Source organism: Fusarium keratoplasticum, chromosome 4 (assembly GCF_025433545.1).
Source record: "Fusarium keratoplasticum isolate Fu6.1 chromosome 4, whole genome shotgun sequence".
NCBI lineage: Eukaryota > Fungi > Ascomycota > Sordariomycetes > Hypocreales > Nectriaceae > Fusarium > Fusarium keratoplasticum.
Genome location: NC_070532.1, coordinates 732,248 through 751,320, shown reverse-complemented (window position 1 = coordinate 751,320; position 19,073 = coordinate 732,248). Strand labels below are relative to the sequence as shown.

General features: G+C 50.1%; 2 protein-coding genes and 2 pseudogenes across 4 annotated transcripts, besides 2 other annotated features; 2 read left to right on the top strand and 2 right to left on the bottom strand.

Annotated features, from left to right (window-relative positions):
• Positions 1–2,943: 2,943 nt before the first annotated feature.
• On the top strand, positions 2,944–7,728 carry NCS57_00531900 (annotated as a pseudogene). The gene is made up of 2 exons: positions 2,944–3,984; positions 4,048–7,728.
• Positions 2,944–7,728: a sequence feature.
• A 6,027-nt stretch (positions 7,729–13,755) lies between these two features.
• NCS57_00531800 lies at positions 13,756–14,600 on the top strand (annotated as a pseudogene). Its single transcript has 2 exons — positions 13,756–14,046; positions 14,097–14,600.
• Positions 13,756–14,600: a sequence feature.
• Positions 14,601–15,980: 1,380 nt separating this feature from the next.
• On the bottom strand, positions 15,981–16,518 carry NCS57_00531700 (CMGC/CDK/CDC2 protein kinase; the record flags this gene model as incomplete). The annotated part of the gene is made up of 3 exons (XM_053055246.1): positions 15,981–16,206; positions 16,263–16,400; positions 16,463–16,518. The coding sequence occupies 3 exons, from the start codon at positions 16,516–16,518 to the stop codon at positions 15,981–15,983; spliced, it is 420 nt and encodes a 139-aa protein (XP_052914201.1).
• Positions 16,519–17,148: 630 nt separating this feature from the next.
• NCS57_00531600 (uncharacterized protein) lies at positions 17,149–17,844 on the bottom strand (the record flags this gene model as incomplete). The annotated part of the gene is made up of 1 exon (XM_053055245.1): positions 17,149–17,844. The coding sequence occupies exon 1, from the start codon at positions 17,716–17,718 to the stop codon at positions 17,149–17,151; it is 570 nt and encodes a 189-aa protein (XP_052914200.1). The 5' UTR covers positions 17,719–17,844.
• Between the last annotated feature and the right edge of the window lie 1,229 nt (positions 17,845–19,073).

The window sequence follows — 19,073 nt, the reverse complement described above, 5'->3', positions numbered from 1 at the left end:
CCTGTTGCCGAGTCAGACCATCACCTTGTACGGCAGTGCCATGTTCAAAACACCGGTCCCACAAGCAGACGGCGTGAAGCTTTCTCTTTCTTGCGAGCTGAACATGGAAGGCGATGTGCAATTCGAATTCTCCATATCCGGAACCGACTCTCTCGACAAACTATCATCTCTCCTGAAGCCTGACTCTGGCCTCACAAACGCCCAAGTGCCATTCCGCAACGGGCCTCTCTCAACCCTGGCCAGCACTTCTAAGCTTGCCATGACCTTCAACCAGTCTACGGATCACATAGCCGACTACAAACTCTCCAAGATATCTGCCAGTACACGCTTTTCCGATTGGAAGGACTTCCTGCCTACCGAGTTCCCCATCACCAATCTCGTCTCAGTCACCGACGTTGGCATTGCACTGGAGATTCAGAACCCCCTGGACTCCGCCCAGCGTGCTGTTGGGGCGTCCGTGGCACTCGAACTCAAGGTTGGTTCCGACAACAACACACAGAAGATTGTTCGTCTCGGATTCGCGGCCAATCCGCTGGGCTCCTTTGGCGACTACGAGTACCGTCTCACCGTGTTTGTCCCAGATTCTGGGCTGAGCATTGAGGACATCGCAGTTGCGATGGGGTTGACGGGTCTCACGGAAGCCCTCATTGCCATGGGACCTCTTGTGAACCAACCTGTGACAGAAGTTCACATCCGATCCTTTTCCGTGGCAGTGGAGAAGAGAGACGAGGCATGGAAGTTTGCTGGCTGGAGTTTGGACGTGGGGGTCGACAACTTTGTCATTTTCCGGGACGTATTTTCGCTCTTGAATGTGTCTCTTACTCTCGAGAATAGCAATGGTGTGCTGATGGGCGACTTGTCTGGCTCCATTCAGATTGCAACGATCATCCTTGAATGCAAGATGAGCCTCCCTACACCGTCCCGGCCAGGTATGTTCCTTGACTTAATAACGAAGCTGTCTGATTCTAACCTTGCACAGGCATGATATCCATCGAAAATCCCAACGGCGTGTCCGCAACCGACATCATCTCTGCCTTGAAGCTACCTGACGTATCTTCCATTCCTGTTCTGGGAACGTTGCTATCGACCCAACTTGGCACGGCACACTTTACAATTGGATATGTTCCCACCCAGAGAGGAGGATCATCTCTCTCTTGGCTTGGATCAAGCTTCACATTTGAGCTGGATCAAGTTTCCGTGACAGAGACACTCGTTATTGATGGCATCAGCGTGGCCATCGGATACCACTCAGAGCATGATCCTTTTGGCCCAGGAAAAACACAGTTTGTGTTCCTCCTCAGAGCGGCCTTGTTCGACAACGCCCTCGCTGCTGATATCATCTACGACTCCTTGGTTTCAGAAATTGAGTTTGCGCTCACATCTCCGGATCCAACCAAGATGGTAAAAATCTCGGACATGGTCGGCAAACTTCTTGGGCCATCCTTCCAATACGCCTTGAAGCCACTTGTTCAGGACATGGCTATCAAGGAGGCCAGTCTGAAGCTATCGACTGCCAGTGGCATTCAGGTGCAGCATTTCAAGATCGATATCTCAGACGCAGCATCTGCCGAGTTCCAGGGATTGACCATGAAGTCTCTTTCGGTGGAATATACCGCTGCTACGCCTGCAAAGGGAGACAAGCCGGCCGTGCCCGAGAAGTTTGTACTACAGGGATCTATCCAAAAGGGCAAGGTTGGTGCTCGGTTGACCATCGAGTGCACATCCTCAGACGGCGAGAAACCGACTCAAGTGTCATTCGTCCTTGATGCTCCGCCAGGAACGAACCTGTACCTTTCTGGGCTGGTAGACCTGTTCACACTGTCAGATCCTTCGTACGACAAGCCGGACCAGTGCCCGGAATTTACTGGACTAGCCATCAAAGCTATTCAGGGGAAGGTGTCACTGCAAACAGACGCTCAAACAGGCAAAAAGTCATTGTCACTCGACTCCCTTGATGCCCATATCGAGTCCATGAGCAGCATTGAAATCTTGAAGGACCCAGCTGTCACACTTAAGAGCATCAGCCTTTGTCTACACTACGAGAACAAGGCCTTCTCCGGCCAGGTGTATGGCCATCTTGCGATTGAGACTGTCGACATCTGGGCGTACTTCAAGAAGGATAATCAAGGAAACTCGGTGTTTGAGGGACGTCTGTCACTCAACGACCAACAAACACCAGTGGCATTTGACAAGCTTGCGGCGACCTTTCTACCCGACGTTACAGACTACACCATCCCAAGCCTTCTCAACGCACCAAGAGAGATTCCACTCTTTGTGTTTGGAGTGAAGTTGATACCAGACAAGTCCATAGAAGTATGGGGAACCGGGCAGCTTCCCCTCAGTCTCGACGCTTCGGGGTACACGGTGTCTATGGCCAAGATTGGCGGAATGTTGCGAAGAATCAAAGGATCTGATGTACTCGGTCTTCCTGACCAATACACCGCGTTCCTCATCGGAGAGCTGCAGTTCAACACCTTCACATCCGCCCGAGCATCAGTCACTATTGGAACAGGGAAGGCGACTATGTTGACCGCTTCCATCACCTCCCAGTCCTCAGCCATCGACCTTGACGGCTTGACGGCACCACTGAGCGGCGACGGATCGACTCTCAAGACAATCAGTCCCACAGGCACATCAAACATGAACTTTGGAAGCTCTGGATACCTCTGTGTTGACTTTACAAACTCGAAGCTCTTCCTGTTCGGTCAACTTGCTCCCCCGATTAGTGCCTACGGTATGATAATGGGTCAGTGGAAGAGTTCAGGGACGACATCTGATCGCCGCTACTTTGTATCAGTGACGACTCAGAACCTGGGCCAGATCAGGAGCGACTTGAACGTACCGGTGCTCTCTGCTTTTCAGTTTTCTCTAGCTGGAGGCCAGATTGTGTCGTGGACGGGCACCGTCGAAGAACTCCACACTGAGCTGTCTGCCTTTGTGGCCGCCGCGCAGTACGCCAAGGTGGACGTGACGGATGTCTCATCTACGCTGCTCGTGCTCCCGCAGAAAGAACCGGTACCGAGAGGCGGTGCTTTGTTCGCTACGCTCGATCTCAAGCGAGGGGGTGTCGTCAACCAGGCCATTACCACCGGCCTTGAGCCCACGATGCCAGACCCCACGCTGGCGTTTTACGCCATGTTGAACAAAGACGAGCCTAGGCAATCCAAGTTTATGGTCTCTATGCAGAACATGTATCTCTTTGGAGGTGCCCTACTGTTCAACGGAACTGCCGAATACCATCCTGACGGCAAAAGGCTGGTGGCACTTGGGTCCATGCAGCTGACTTTGTCCACAGCGAGCTCTGTGACGCTGCAAATGGAACTTGACGTTTCTGAGAGCCTGACGTCCTTTAAGCTCCAGAGAAAGCCTTCCACTGATGACACGCTGGTCAACCCATTCGTAGACATGTTCAATGTGCAACTCAAAGAGCTGGTCTTGACAGGCAGCATACACAAATCGGAGAAGGGGACTGTGTCAGACTACTCCCTTTCTGGAAGGGTGTACCTGGGGGTCGGAATCTTGCGCGCAGACCTCACTGGTAGCATCTATTTCAGCCAGGGCAAAGCCGTGACAGCGAACCTGACGTTGGCTACCGGGCAGCAGGGGATATCTGTGGACGATGTATTCTCTAACATCATCCAGCCCGGCGACACCAGCAGTGGCTCATGGCCATCGGGATACGGAACTATTTCTTTCCAGTCAGCGTCCATCTACTATTCCATCCAGGAATACCACCTGGGGAAGCAGGTATTCAGGAAGGGATATCACATTGCGGCAGACATTCAGGTATTCGGGACTTTGTTCTCTATCACTGCTGATCTTGGAAATCGCAAGGGGATTGTCATAACTGGCCAGAAAACCGATCCCATCGACTTGGGATTCCTCCGACTCACAGGCCGGGCACCAACACCGCCAACACCACCGCCAACACCTCCAGCCCCGGCCGCAGGGCCAAGTGTAACGATTGACACCACTGGCAGTTCGGTAAGTCTCCCATACTCTCATCAAAATGTCATGACTGAGGACGACGTTGCTAACATGTCCAAGACCGTATACAGGGCTGAGGTTGGCGTCCAACTCTTTGATCTGCCTCAGCTCGATGCTACGTTCCAGTACCAGCAAGGCGAGGCATCTCTGAAGTGTATTGTCCAATACACGGGCACCTTTCTCGGCGTCACCAATCCCCATGTTACCATCCTCTACAAGGACGGTAAATTCTCCTTGGGCGATTGGCAGATGATTGAAGATATGCTCGACAAGGTTGATATTGCCAAGGCGATCAGCGAAGCCTCCGAGTCTGACACCCGTGCCTGCAAGAAGCTCGTCGGGCTCGTATTTGACAAGACTATCCAAACCAAGTTCAACTTTACGCTGGGAGATGCTTCAGTCAAGGATGGTTCGCTCAAATTCAACTTGAAATGGACCTACGACATCACCATCGTCATCCCGGGTGCACCTGATATCCACATTCCTGGTCTGAAGCTTCCGAACCTTCCTCTCACTGTCTCACCTCCTTACAAGCTGAGTGAGCTCCACCAGCTACTTGTCAATTCTATATTGGCTAGTATCAAGGATATCGGGGCTGCGCTGCTAGACCCGGACAACGTCACGCAGTTCCTGACTCTAATCGCCGTGATGAAGGCCAAGGAGTGGGCCAAGGACATTATCGAAGGACTTCTCTGTCGCAAGGCTAATACTGAGAATGTGAGGCAGCGTGGAGAAGAGATCGCCGATGAGAATGCAAATGAGATGGATAAGCCGGACAACTCCGGTAACAGGGCCATCGAGTCGGCAAAGACAACCATATCAGCTACGAGCCTCGCGACTGCTCTGGGCGGGTTGGCCACTGCTGTCGAGTTCGGTCTTGATTTTGGCCTTTTTCTCAGCGGAGCCCTTGGATTACTCTCTGCCCTGATTCCATGGTCTGATGACAAGAAGAAGTTGGAAGAGCTGAAAAGGAAAGCTACGGATCATGGTCAGAGGACAGATTCATCTGTCCAAGATGCCAAAGACTTCGTGGGCAAGGTGCTCAACTTGTCTGTGACTCCGAATCCTCCGGTGTCCAAATATCTGCCAAACGAGACGTACGAGTCAACCATCGAGCTCAATTGGGAAGTCAACAAGCCCAACTGGCCCGGATTTGACTACGGGAACTTTGAGAATGTTGTGTGGGAAGTCAGGATGGGCTTGGTCGACAACGTGGATGATCCCTCGATGCACCACTTGACCTCGGACACCTTTTCCCTCAATTACTCTGATCCTCTGTTTGCCTTTGGATCGACAGTGTATTCTTACATCAGGGCCAGGGCAACTGTTCGGGGAAAGCCTTATTACTCGGAAAACTGGACACGAGCACAACCCGCTGTTCATGTCCCCTGGCTTCATCCTGTCCCACAGGTGGAATTCCAGGTGTCTGCTGTGAAACCTTACAGCTGCATCGTCTCGGTTCCTGGTGCAGCCGTTGGAAAGTATCATGTGCAGGTGGTTGGTACCGACAGTTCATCCACCGCTGTCCTATATGAGATAGACTCAGTTGTTGCTTCTGCGGGTACGATCTCCCTAGATATCGGCATCTACAACTTCATTCCCGCCAAGTCAGCCACCACGGCTTGTCTAGCTAGGGTCAAGGCCGTCTCTTCTGATCCAAGCACCTCTCACGACTCGTCTTACACAGACTCGCCAACTTTGACACCTGTTGCAGCACCCAGTAACCTGCAAGCTACGTACATCAAGGGAGCAGTTGTAGTATCATGGGATCAACCTGGTTCCGGTGCCGATGATTTTGATCTGCTGGTGGTTCAAAATGATGGCAAGTTGGATACTACTGCAACCTCCAGATCCATATCGGCCCTGGATGGCCAGAGACAAGCATCGCTCACGGGCCTATCCCTCATTAGAGGGGCGAAGTTCACAATCGTTGCCCGCGCGAAGCCTCCATCAACGAATTCCCTGGGACTGTTTGCATTCCTTACCTACGAAATTCCTCAGGCCTTGCTACCAACTCCCTGGATCGACGCTGAATCCTACTACGACATTGAAAGGCAAGAGGTCAATCTCACATTGAAGTTTGTCAGCCAGCCTCCCCCCAACCTGCAGTTTGTTCTTCAAGTCCATCAAGCCACTGGCCCTCTGCCAGATCCCATCAGAGGAGTACATGGGGCCTCCTCCTTGGGCAACAACTTCGTTTCTTTTAGGGCGCCCTTAGACATTGCTACGGCTCATACAACGACCTCCATTACCGTGGCCTCCCTTGACCCAGTTGCTGGGCAGCAGGGGGACTTCAGTGAACCCTGGAAGTTCCCAATCATCCCACAATCGCTACCTGCGTGTAAGCCTTCGGCCACTTTCACCTCTGCAGGATCTGTTCAAGTGTCATGGTCCTGGGACGACCTCACCGAGCCCATCGCGCAAAGGGTCGAGATGGTTCTGAAAACTCCAGATAGGATCTTTTCCATGACCCGCACTGTTCGACGACCAGATTCCGTTACAATCTTCACCATGGAACAGACCGAAAACTTATTCACACCAGGACAAAAAGTGAGCATTGAGTGCAAATCTCTGGTTCCGAGTCTAGCAGGAGGTCTCGCAATCATCGACTTTACCATCCCAGGTTCCGACGGCTGGACCCCTTATGCACTTATCAACGGGTTCCCTGTCGGATCTCTCTGCACCATGGCGAGCATCTCGCGCACCGGAAGCAACAGCATCCAGCTATGGTGGACGAGTCCCGACGGGTCAATCCAGACGGCCTTGCAGCAGAACAACAACTGGATAGGCTCCCGGTTCATGGGCCCTTCGACCGTGCCAAACTCTGGATGCTGCTTGACTGGCACCACGCGTAGCAACTTCCATCAGGAGATCTGGTGGATCACGGAAAAAGGTGCAATTGATGGCAAGTTTTGGCTGCAGGATGGGCAGGGATGGAGGTCACCTGGCACTGACTCCTATCCCTTCAACAAGCGCGATCAAGCCTCTACGAAAGCCGGCGGGTCAATGACTTGCATGTCTAGGTCGGGTTCTCGCATGGACGTTTGGTGGGTGACTCCTACCGGGGCCATCGGTAACGCGCGATGGAACTCATCTAATGGATGGGGAGATGTTTTCAACGCTGCTCCTTCGGGCACAGTAGGCTTTGGAAGCTCCATTAGTGGGCTTACTGCACAAAGTCTGGATGGAACAACAGTCGACATATTCTATATCGGCGAGGGTGGAAGTATAGGAGGGGCCTTTTCAAGTGACCCCGGCGCTGTCACTGAGTATAGTCTCTACAAGCTAACTCCAGTGGGAACTGCTCGGCTTGACGGCGGTTTCACCTCGATACGGCTCTCTCCACAACAAATTGCCCTCTTCTGGATCTCTTATCAAGGAAGCGTTGAGATGTTTGTCCTGACGAGAAACAATTCCGCTGTGAGTGGATGGGACAGGCAACGGAAAGCTCTAACTGAACATGGCTCGGCGTTGGGAACAAGTGGTATCGCCGTATTACCTACAGGTGCCAACAGGTTCTCGGTCTGGTGGAACGGACCTCAGGGGACGTCTACGGATCTGAGGAGGATAGACGTGGACTTGGCGAAAGAAGCGGTGCAGTGGCGCGTGTATGAGCAGCTGGGCGTGGGGAGTTGCAGAAAGACAAGGACTCTTCTTCTAGGATCGGTCGACAGAGATCGGCGCCATCTCTGGTACGTTGGGCCGGCTAGCACCATGAAGGGCATGTCTTTTGAAAGTTAGAGAGGCGATAGACTGTAAGTTGAGAGAGAGAGCTGAAGTGTAGGGGCGATAGGTGCACGAACCCTGTTCTTAGTTATTTCTTTTCGATCAACACATTGACTTATTCATGCTGCGTTAGACTGTCCCTGCACAGGGTCCCGCCCGTGGGTGTGGCAAGCTGAATTTGTAGTTTGAAGCTGAAAAGCCCTCCCCCCCTCAGCTTCTCAGCGCGTCCAGGATTCTTTTTGGTACAAATATTGGTACCTTGAACTAATATTTCCCAGCCGAAGTACACGTCACCCTTCTTGGCCGCCGCAGTCTTGAGGCAGTCAACGACCAATCATCGGATAAGGGATCTGCTCCATATTGGATCTATTGCTGCAGTGGAAACTGCGAAGTCCTAATTTGGTGATTAGCTTCAGCCACACGAGTTGCTCTGTATCCAACAGTTGAGTGTAGGTGCTAACCCGGGTCCGACAGGCACCACTGCTATATCGTGGAGACCTATCGTCCAAGGCATGCTTAGAGAGAGAGTAAATCTACAGCTCCCGTGGTTGAGTGAACAGCTTTTCTTATGCTTGTTGACAACAGCAATCAATCAGGCATTGCCCTCGGCACTTGGTGGTCTTAGGTCACTGTTCCGTAGTTTCGCCAAACGCAACTTGTTGTTTCACACAATGCGCAGATATTGGTAACATGACCAACCTATCCTCCACGATTGACCCGTGTACATCACTAGCCTCCTACGCCAGCTACCCTTCCATCCGATTTATCACATTCGTGCTGTATTTGCCTCGGTAATTGCGGGACACATGTGCGGGTATTTCTTTCGTATTCCTGAGGTTATCTAGCGAGCAGGACTTGAACTTTTTCTTAATATCGGCTACTAAGACTCTTCGTCATTCATCCACACAGAGGTTGTTGACCTCGACCCAGCCAGCTCGAAGACCAAAACATTCCCACCAACATGGATAAACGAACTATTCACAACAGCAACAACGATGAGAAGAAGGCAACATCCTCTATTGGGCCCCAGGGCGAAAATGGCTGTTAGTCACCGAACACAGATATCCACGTGTCCTTCCTTGGCAGTTGACCCATTCTAGGCACGCCGTTGAATCCCCATGAACGGAAGTCAAAACAGCTCGAGAAGTGGGAAGATGACGTTGATACCGAGCCAAAATCTGACCTATATATCAAGAATGGGGGATACGATGGTAAGCAATCTGGCCATTTGATCCTATCCCGTGTCCTCATTTGCCAAGTAAAGGGGCATCGCTAAGCAATATCATGCGGGCAGTTTTTCTCGTTGTCACTGAAAATCCGGTCGAAGTCGAACCCAGTCCACCTCATGCGAGGTTGGGATTCAAGAACAAATACAGAACATCACGCATCGTTGAAATGCAGACCAAGAGAGCGCCCGAGGTATGTCGCGTTAGTTACCAACAATCGTGCAGGGATTGATCATCATATACAGAAATATGAGGGTTTCTTACCCTACAAAGTGTATCTCTACCGAGGTTGGCTCTCCAGCAAGAGTGCAGAAGACGATGGACAACGGTACGTCTATATTTCGGATGAGGGATTCTTCATGCATGTCAAAGACTTGTATGATCGCATGAGAGCGGGCAACGAAGCCTTCTTTCAAGCTGATTATGAATCTTGGCAGAAGGGAAAAGGCATGTTTCCCTATCGCACTTGGGATATCCATGGAAAGTCCGACGATGGTTATCGCAAGAGCCTGTTTGACAAGCTCACGGCATATCAACCCGATTTGAACAACAAGATTGGGTCAAAAGAATATGACAGAGAAAAGATGGAAGATGGTTTGAAAAGGGTCCAGTTGTACTACTTCACAAAACTTGCAGGCAAGCCTTTCTATCCAACTCTACTCTGATCGTGCCTCCATTCGCTAACATTAAAACGATTGGCAGCACTACTTCGCAAGTCCCAACTGAGTGCTTTCAGTGAGAGAGAGTTCTATGGACAATATTGGGATTTCTCCATCGCCGCCGCCAAGGAGGAGTCACGCAAGGCTATCGAAGGGGGCTTTTTCATCTCATTCGCAGAATGCGTCAAAGAAAAAGCCAAGAAAGAACTTCAAGGCCAACCATCCGACGATGCTAGTATTCGCACATACTTGCTGAACAACATGGTGAAACCAGTCATTGAGAAGCCCACTATCCAATTCAAACCTGCCCTGACGGAAAAGAACATCATCTTCCACAGCGAAGAAAAGATGCATTTTATGGGAGACTTCCTACCCCGAAAACTTCAAAACCACCCCGCCGGACTTTACAGAGTCTTAATCACCGGCCAAGCCGAAAAAGTACTGGACGACGCCAATCCACCACTCCGTCTACCCCAATATGGACTTCATGAATCAGACAGTGAAGCCTTGAAGATGGATAGTCTCATGGATAAAGCGACAGGAAAGAAGTTCACAGGGACCGAGACCTACATAGAGTACCACCGCATCATCAGGCATCGTGAACAACGCAATCAGAACAAGTGCATGTCTAACAAAGGCACCCCAGCCAAAGAGGTGAGACTTGGCCGCTTAACTCACCGATTCCTCCTTCAAGCTCCTGTTACTGACTACTTTTAGGTCGCAGAAAGTGTCCTTCGTCCTTTTGAGGGCAGAATGGGCGAGACTGAGGTGCGTAACGAACATCTTTCCGAGACATTGACCCACGCTGCAAATATTGACTTGCTGTTCCTTTTCAGTGGTTGCATCGATCGGCTTACTCATTTGGAGGCCTGTGGAGGCAAGCGGGGCCGTATGGAGTCGACGGCGCCCACACAGATGCCACGAATATGGGCGCCGACTCTTCACAAACGGTGCATAACCTGATACTTGGCTCCAGGGAAACCAATACCGTCATGATGAGGTAGAGTCTTTCGGGAGATCTATGGTTGTGAACGTCTAACTGACCGGCTGTCATAGATACGAAGCCTTCGTGAAGCGTCTTGCAACCTATACTAAAGAGAAGGTAATACTCAAAACAGACGCAAGGTACGAAGATTATATGCAAAACTCCACCTTGGAGCCGAGTTGGCCTGCTAAGAATAAGTTTACATGGCTGGCACCCGTGCTCACATACGACCTGACGCATTCACTTCTGGTAAGATACCAGATGACAAATTGACACAGGTTCTGTCTGACTCTTGCAGGTTGACCAGAAGCCGTGCAACATCTACCCTTTGTATCGTGAGAATTGCATGATGTTCCAAGTCCATCTTGACAAGAAGGTTGAGGACTTTTACTACGGTTGGAATTCATTTTCTGAGCCAGTTCCCGAAGAGCTTCCCGAAGAGCTTCCCGAAGAGCCGGACCTGGTTTTGATGGAGAAGCTGAAACTTGGAGACAATGGCGAGTAGGATATGACCTCTCCTCGTTTGGGACATCAATCAACGGGTCAAGAATTAGCAGTGCATTAATGCTTAAGTACACTCCTGGCGCCCTGGATATTCCAATGAAGTCATGACTGCGAAATCTCAACTGATGTGATCTTGAATTTAATGAAAACTGTCCATATGACACAGATTTTTCCACTTCAATCATTGGTAAACCGATCGCCATGGGAACAGCTTTAAGAACCCCCTTCATTATGAGTCCCCTGAATGCTTTTTCCAAGAGCATCATACTTGTCATCATGAACCATCCTGAATCTAGTCGTGACTGATATGCTCGAAACAGAAACAGACTCGCCCCGATAAACCCAACAGAGCACATGTCATCTGCTCATACCTACTCATCATCAACAAGGCTTACGGCACGAGTTATACTTTATCCATGATCTCCTACACTTACACCTGAGTTAGAAGCTAGAGCTCTGAGAGCATGGATGGGAAGGTGAACAAAGCCAAAGAGCAAGCATCTACATCAAGCCAAACCATAGGGTTGGGCCACAAGAGAGGAATGAAACCCCGCTCTCTAAATGCGTGATACAGATTTCAGCTGCGACCCATTTCTGGACATAGCTGGCGGCATCCCGTCTTGTTGCTCCAGAATCTCCCTCCGGCTGAGGAGGCAACATACCGTGTGTACCGTTGAGTTACGACGAATGCAATGTACTGATCCTTTTCGCTGACTGCATGAAACATGCGGGAAACTACTGAAACTAGTGCGCAGGATCCGTACGGGCGCTAATGATTCAGCGTGCATTCGACGGCTAGGCACCGGGAATAACCACTAGTGAACTATCTACTACTCAATTAGATCCTCAGTTTCTTGTAGTTTTAGCTGCAAATAGCGCTCGAGTTCGCTGCTTATCACCGTTGCTTAAGCTCTCCTGCTTTCCACCTATTATTTAAATATACTATCCTCGTGTATTTTCCGTGGCACGCATAACGATATCGCAGTCTCCATAATTGCCTTTTGCTGTTCATACAGGCCAAACGATCACTGGAAGAGCTTCAGGTACTACTCCATCCGGTCAGGTCGGGAACAAGCCCCCGAGCATAGCGGCGTCCCCCCACTCGTGGGTTTCACTACTTTGGCTACTAGGACGAGCCATTTTTATACTGGAGTACAGTCATAATTCGATTGCTATGATCGAGACTCGTCTCTTCGAGCGAAACACCCGCCCTAACAGCGGACGAACGCCTGGAAAAGTCACAAGAGCTCCTAAATCCATGCTATCACTAAGTGTGTGAGAGTGTTCTAACTGCTATTGCTGAAGCTTGTATGGCTTGGGCAGCCCTTTTGGAGATTAACTGGTTGACTTTGGTTCATGATCTACATACAGGACAGGTATAATGGCGTTTGAAGAACCATTGTCTGAAGCAACTTGAGTGAAAGATGTGGCCGCATTGTAAATGCCGGATTACATCCTCGTCTAGCAATGGCTCCAAACAAATTGCACTGAGAAGTAGCCAGAAAATAGAGTTGATGTAATGTTGGACTCATGTTCCCACCAGGTATCGAAACCGGATGCCATGTTCCCCATATCATTCGTTTCGGCCTTCCACTGCTTGTACGTTCGTGCAGGGGCAACTAGATCCATCCTTCCAGGTTGGAAACTGCAAATGTCGTCGCTGGTCCACTCAGACCTATGGTTGCCGGACTATATGTTCACTGTTCGAACAAATTCGAAGTGCAAAGTGATCTGTCCTGAATTTGGTTTCGATATGATAAATTGGTCGCCCCACTGACTTTTTGCTGTGCGGCTTACCAGCCGTGAATAACCCGAACAATTCCGCACCTAAGCCCGAGTTATCGTGGCACCCAGACAGGTTACCATGATGCCACCCTACGTCACCATGAATAACTGGGTTCCTTGGATGTTTGTGGCGTGATATTGGTGTGCGCCTGTGCCTTCGGCGAGACAGTATGAAGTTTATGTGGCATGTGATTTTAGTACTTTGGCCCCTCCGAGTGAGATGTAAGACTAGATTCTTGCAATACATTGGACTACCGGTATGATCAAAAGAAACCCATGACCTCTTAGATTTTTTCTATTTTCCGCAAAGTTTTTCGATTCATTAATCCCATGACGTTAAACAACTATTAACTCCTCTATGAGTGTAGAACAGGATCAGATGACACACCTACACTGTAGAGCTTTGAAGGGTCAGTGGCTATCTCCGAGTGCGGCCTCGATAACATCTAGTGGGGGATTTGACGATCTTACGGTGCAACGGGGTGCTGGTAAATTTACAAAGTATGGAGTATGTTTCCTGCATGTACTGCTCCGTAACGGCGCAATGACGAAATTAACATACTATTTACATCGAAGCTGAAACTCAGCGAACGCTCTCGTGTGGTGGAGGAAAGGGCTGACTTGGCCTCACGTGGTTGTCAGCCGATGACGGTATTATGAATATCATTTGCAGCCCTCCTCTCTCCCATGGTTCGTTTCCACGACTGACTATCATCGGTGGAGTCTTCTCAGCCAGCGCGGAGATTCGATGCGGAGGTGCGCGATCTACTTAAGCCACCCAGATCCTTCTCAGATTTGCCTCACCAGCAATCTTGCCCGTATCAGCAATCCATCACTCTCTTAGTCATTCGCGCAAGGACGCCCCACGAGAACTTCCCCAGCTGCTGCGATGAATCGACACGTGCTGATCCTCGGCGGCCACGGAAGGATCGCACAGATCCTTACGCAGCAACTGCTGAAGAAGTCATGGACTGTTACTAGCGTCATTCGGAGTCAGGACCAAGTCTCTCAGATCGAAAGCCTAGCCGCTGCTGGACAGGGAAAATTGAACGTGCTGGTCCGCAATTTGGAACACATTAAGAATATTTCCCAGGCCAGATCGGTCCTTGATGAAGTTACACCGGACGCTGTTGTTTGGAGTGCAGGGGCAGGTGGAGAGGGAGGCCCTGATCGAGTAAGGGATTTGCCAACGCAAGGGAAGATCACTACTGATATTCGCCCCAGACTTTTGCCATCGACCGAGATGCTGCCATTAACTTCATCAAGGCGGCAGTCCAAACGCCTACCATCAAAAAATTAATTCTTATCTCGTATCTTGCCTGTCGTCGAAAGCCTCCCAGCTGGTGGGATAGGGATGCCTGGGAATATGCGCAAGAGATGCAGAGTGGCGGTCTCTTGAGCTACTGCCAAGCCAAACTAGCAGCAGATGAGGTAATTCTTCAGGAAGCGTCCAACCGAGCCGATTTCTCAGGAATAAGTCTTCGCCTGGGCATACTGTCGGACGAGCCCGCAGGACCGATTGAGCTTGGAAAAACCAGAACGTCGAGAGGCAATGTTAGCCGGGCGTCCGCGGCTAAAGTCATTGTGTCGCTGCTGGAGCACAACACGGTGCGGACATCCTGGTTGGATATGCTCGATGGAGCTGAAGATATTGAAACTGCAGTTGAACGAATAGGAAATAACTGGGAGGATGCGGCTGAGGAAGAAGGAAATCAAACGCAGACCTAGGCGGCTGCAAGTTGACTCCTGAGGACACAAGATCCTGCATGGCTATAATTGATCATTGAATGGGGCTCGATGTTTCTGTGGCAAACTTGAAGTGCGGCAGAGTTGATTTAAGGAAGCTAACTACGTGGGCATGTCATATTGGTTGTTTGCTATCTACGCACTACAGATCGCCGAATTCTACTCTGGTAGAATTATTTTTCGTCTCAAGGATATGGGCCCCGCTAGCTTTGTTCTATGGCCGATGAAATGGCTCACACGTCGCTTGCCCCTGGTGTTTGCCTCGGTTGCTTCTCGACCGTCGAGATCAGTGGCAGTCCAGTAGATGTTTCACTGTTAACGGAAAGTGACATTCCTAGTTAACCTGCAAAATGGCCACAATTGCCTGCTCAAAGTGTTTCTCCGTGATCTCGAGCTGTAACTACTACTGTTCCTGGGTCTCCACTAGTGACTGGGATGCTATGTACTGAGCTATGCTCCCTCACTGACACACACAATTTGAACCTTTACTCATTGCCAACAACCACAAGCAGACGCTTTGATGTTAACATTCCGACAACTAGACCAAATTCGGATGGGCCGCCAGACCTAAAGGTGAGGACCAGCTAAGCTGCACCCGAGGCGTGCCTAAGCTCCTTTCATCAAAAGCGGCGTTACTAGGCGTCGATATTCTCCTTCTAGAACAGATTGTGAGCACAACCCTACTGGAGCTGACGAATACGACCCTATCCAAGAAAGGTTAGAGCCGTGGGCCGGTGCAGCAAATCCAGGACGCGTTGACGGAATGAAGAAGTGTGAAGCAGAGGTCCTCTCGCAGCTTCGCGCAGGGATGGCAAAGCAGCAACAGCTACCTGTCTAAAATAGGCGCAGTGAAGCCGGACGTGTGTGTTTGTGGTGGACAAACGGCCGAAACGATCGAGCAATTTCTTTTACGATGCAAAAAATGGGATACACAGCGCAAAGGCATGCGAAGAATCGGACAGAGCAAGATGGGAAGCATCTAATTCTTCCCAGGAAAAAGACGGCAACAGACGGCGGATGCCGCCTTGTGATAGCGGAAAATTGGCATCTCGGAGATTGAATTTGCAATGGAAACGGGGAGACTGCGCGTAAATTAGGAGGATTCGATATACTAGCAATCAAGATTATGATAGACTAACTTAAAATAGCCTCTGGTTGATGGACTGTGGTTTAACTGCTGGGGATATGATGCTCAACTCATACATGGTCAGGTGAGAGTTAAGTAGAAGAGAGCCAGGCGCGAAGTATGTGGAACCAGATTCGCAACACAAAAGTATGGTCCGCGTTTCATATCCAGTCACAGGAACCTAGTGGTAATATGTGACAGTTCCCCTACTTGTAGTAGTTTTTCAAGTGGCCTGACTATGCAAGGAAGCCCTCAAAGTAACGGTGGTTGCAGGCCTGTTTAGCCGAAATACGTCTAGCCGGATCGTAGATCAGCGTCATATCGAGAAGTTCGAGGCCTGCTTTGTTGAGGTTATTGCAGAGAGCCTGGTCGTAGTTACGTTGCCACTTAGGAAACGAGGACTTAAAATCCCGGTGCGAGGTAACGCCAGGCAAGACGTCTTCCGTAGGAGTGCCCAGTGTGCTAGAGCATCAAGGTCAGACTTCTCACCCACAGCATAGGCGAAGGCTATAACTAACCGGAAGATTTTAAAAATCTCATCAATCTCAGAGTCACCAGGAAACAGCGGCTTTCGAGCGCACAGCTCTGCAAGGATACAGCCGACAGCGTTGAAGGAACCACGTTTGAGAGTTACAGCGAGGAAGACGGAACCTGGACTTTTTCAGTCAATCATTTCTCGACTTACAACCAAATCACATGCGATAGCTGAATTACTTACCAACGATATATGATGCTACTTAAAGCAAATAAGATAATGTTCGGTCGAGTGCGCATGGAAATTTTCTCGTCAATTTTCAAGCTCCAATGACAACCCTTTCTAGAAGATATCTAGAGGAGGTTAAGCGCTTGGGTTTGGAAGCTTATGAGTGCCGTCTCGCAATACTCGAAAAGTGACAAAACAACCTGCTAATGTGTTGGATTCACGAGGCAACTCTTTCGATGTAACAATAACAATGTAATTGCCCGTTCTTGTCTCTGGAGAGGTTTGCAGGACCAGCCAGTCACGCACCGGTATCACTGAGCCATCTCTACAAGTCAGCACAGAGCTCCACAGCCTGTAAACGGAACATCAAGCAAATACAACGGAGGATCCCGGTTTTCTCTCACGAGGTGGAGTGGCTTGTGCATGCACACTCTCTTTTTATATCCAACAGATTTCATAGATTCGTAATTCCGACCGAGTGTTACATTGTTCTCATTGATACTAAAATAGTTTTCAATCTTACCGTCAGTATCAATATCTCAGACTAGTTACAGGGAATGTATAATTTAAAATAGACAAGTAGTGACCGAGTCGTGCTCTGAATTTCACGAAGTACATTGCAGATGATAAAAGCAGGCGAAGCACAGTGCAACCAGCTCCTGGTTTGATGTCATATCAAGTGTTGATGCTGGCTTGCTTTTTTAAGAAACATGAATTCGGCGCGATTCGTGCTTCTTAACCTTGGGAACGACAATGCTGAGGATACCGTCTTGGAACTTCGCGCTGACGCTATCCTGATCAACCTTGGAGGGAAAGCTAAAGGTGCGAGAAAACTCCCCGACGCTGCGCTCAGCGAGCCAGTACTTCGTCTCGTCACCCTTCTTATCGGTCTCCTCTGTGCGTTGAGCGGGCTGCGATGTATCGGGCTCCCCGTCATCGCCTACAATGGCACCGTGCATAATGTTGCCTTCGATAAACCCCGCAGGAGGGTTGCCAGAAGTATAGGTCCGTTCCGATTTTCCATGGATGACCATTGTCTGAGGCTCAGTGAACTCAATGTGAACCTCCTTTTTGTCCATGCCAGGGAGCTCGCCATGGAGCTCGTAGGCTTGACTGGTCTCGCAGATATCAAACTTAGGCTGCCAACGGCGCAATGAGGTATCTCGACCGCTCTGGCCCTGCCGGTTATAGCTGTCGTAGTCGTCAAGAAGCTGGAACAGGGGAGTAAAGGAGGAGCCAGAGTTGTAGAAATGGCGAGGGAAAAGAGCCATTGTGCGTGAGAGGTTGGCGGTGGGCCTTAGAAAGAAGCGCTTGTTGATAAATAATTGACCTGCAAGGGTGCTCGTCTGCTGGAAACAGTTGATCTGCAAGAGAACATGACATGAAGGTGGTTGTTCGGGTTCTCTGTCAAAAGCTCTAGGACTGGGGGATGGAAACAATCGCTTTATACCTGTAGAAGTAGAACGTGGAGATGATAGCCTTGCAAAAGATGCCTGACAATCCTGAAGCACACCTCCGCTCAGGGCTTTGCAGGCGAATAGAAGCGCTGCGAACTGTATGATATGATGTTCGGTGCCAGAGTGACGCGTGCCCCAAACTTACTTGAGGGGTCCTGTGTGTCGGCTCTCACCAGCGACTGGAGTGCTGGAGTCGAGAGAGCGCGAGGAGACGATGACAAAGCACCACAAGCCCCGATTTTTGCATGGAGAGTGGTATGCGTACTTGCAATCATCCTTGGCGCCATAAAATGGTCCGACATCGCGTTGTCATTTGATAATTTCCTCGATTCCGCAAGCCTGGGTTCTACGTTCTGAAGATTGCGCTTACAAGCGGCCCAATCTTGGCTGTTATAGTCTTAATCGTCAGCGCCGATGGTGTTGACCATGTACTCTGCTGGTTTCGCATCATGTGAACATGTGGCGCTTCCGTTGGAGTCGGAGTACGGGATGAGATTGTGATTGTTATTGCCGAGGGCTTTGCAATAGACGAGGCGGCCGCCAGACATCAGGAGAGGAAGCTCATCAAGGTGTTCAGATAGGACGATTGAAGGCTGGTGCATGGTGCAATGAGAGCTTGGCCGTTGTCCTCGAGCTTCGGACGGAACCGAACGATATCAAGGAAACGCGAGAGCCAAGGCCAGAGAATAACCCCCAAATCACTAGTGAAATAAGGCGCGGGGAAGCATCAAGGCTTCATCAATGTAGCAACCTAGGTCCACGGTGGACATCATATCATGTTGCCTTGGTGTTTGGCTCCCGAAAGATTACGAGTTCGTGTATGGCTGCGGTTCTGACTCGTTCGCGAGGACCAATCAATTTTCTCGGGGCCGTTAAAGTTCTAGATTCCGATGTTAACCACCCTGCGTGATACATCCTTACCAGCTATTGCACGATGTAGCGAGGTCCATGGTAACCTTACAACCCCGCATCGTATACTTCAATGGGCCTTGTCGCAGCCATGATCTGATCCGGAAACTCTGTTTCTGCACGGTTTAACCTTGCTGAGGGAGTTGGAGCTGGTGTGTTGCAAGCTATGATCTGATTTAATAACATCATCATAACTTTAACGAGTCGAAGGAGTCAGGCTGTCGAGTCACTACTACTCATGATCTGATCTATCAAGTGGC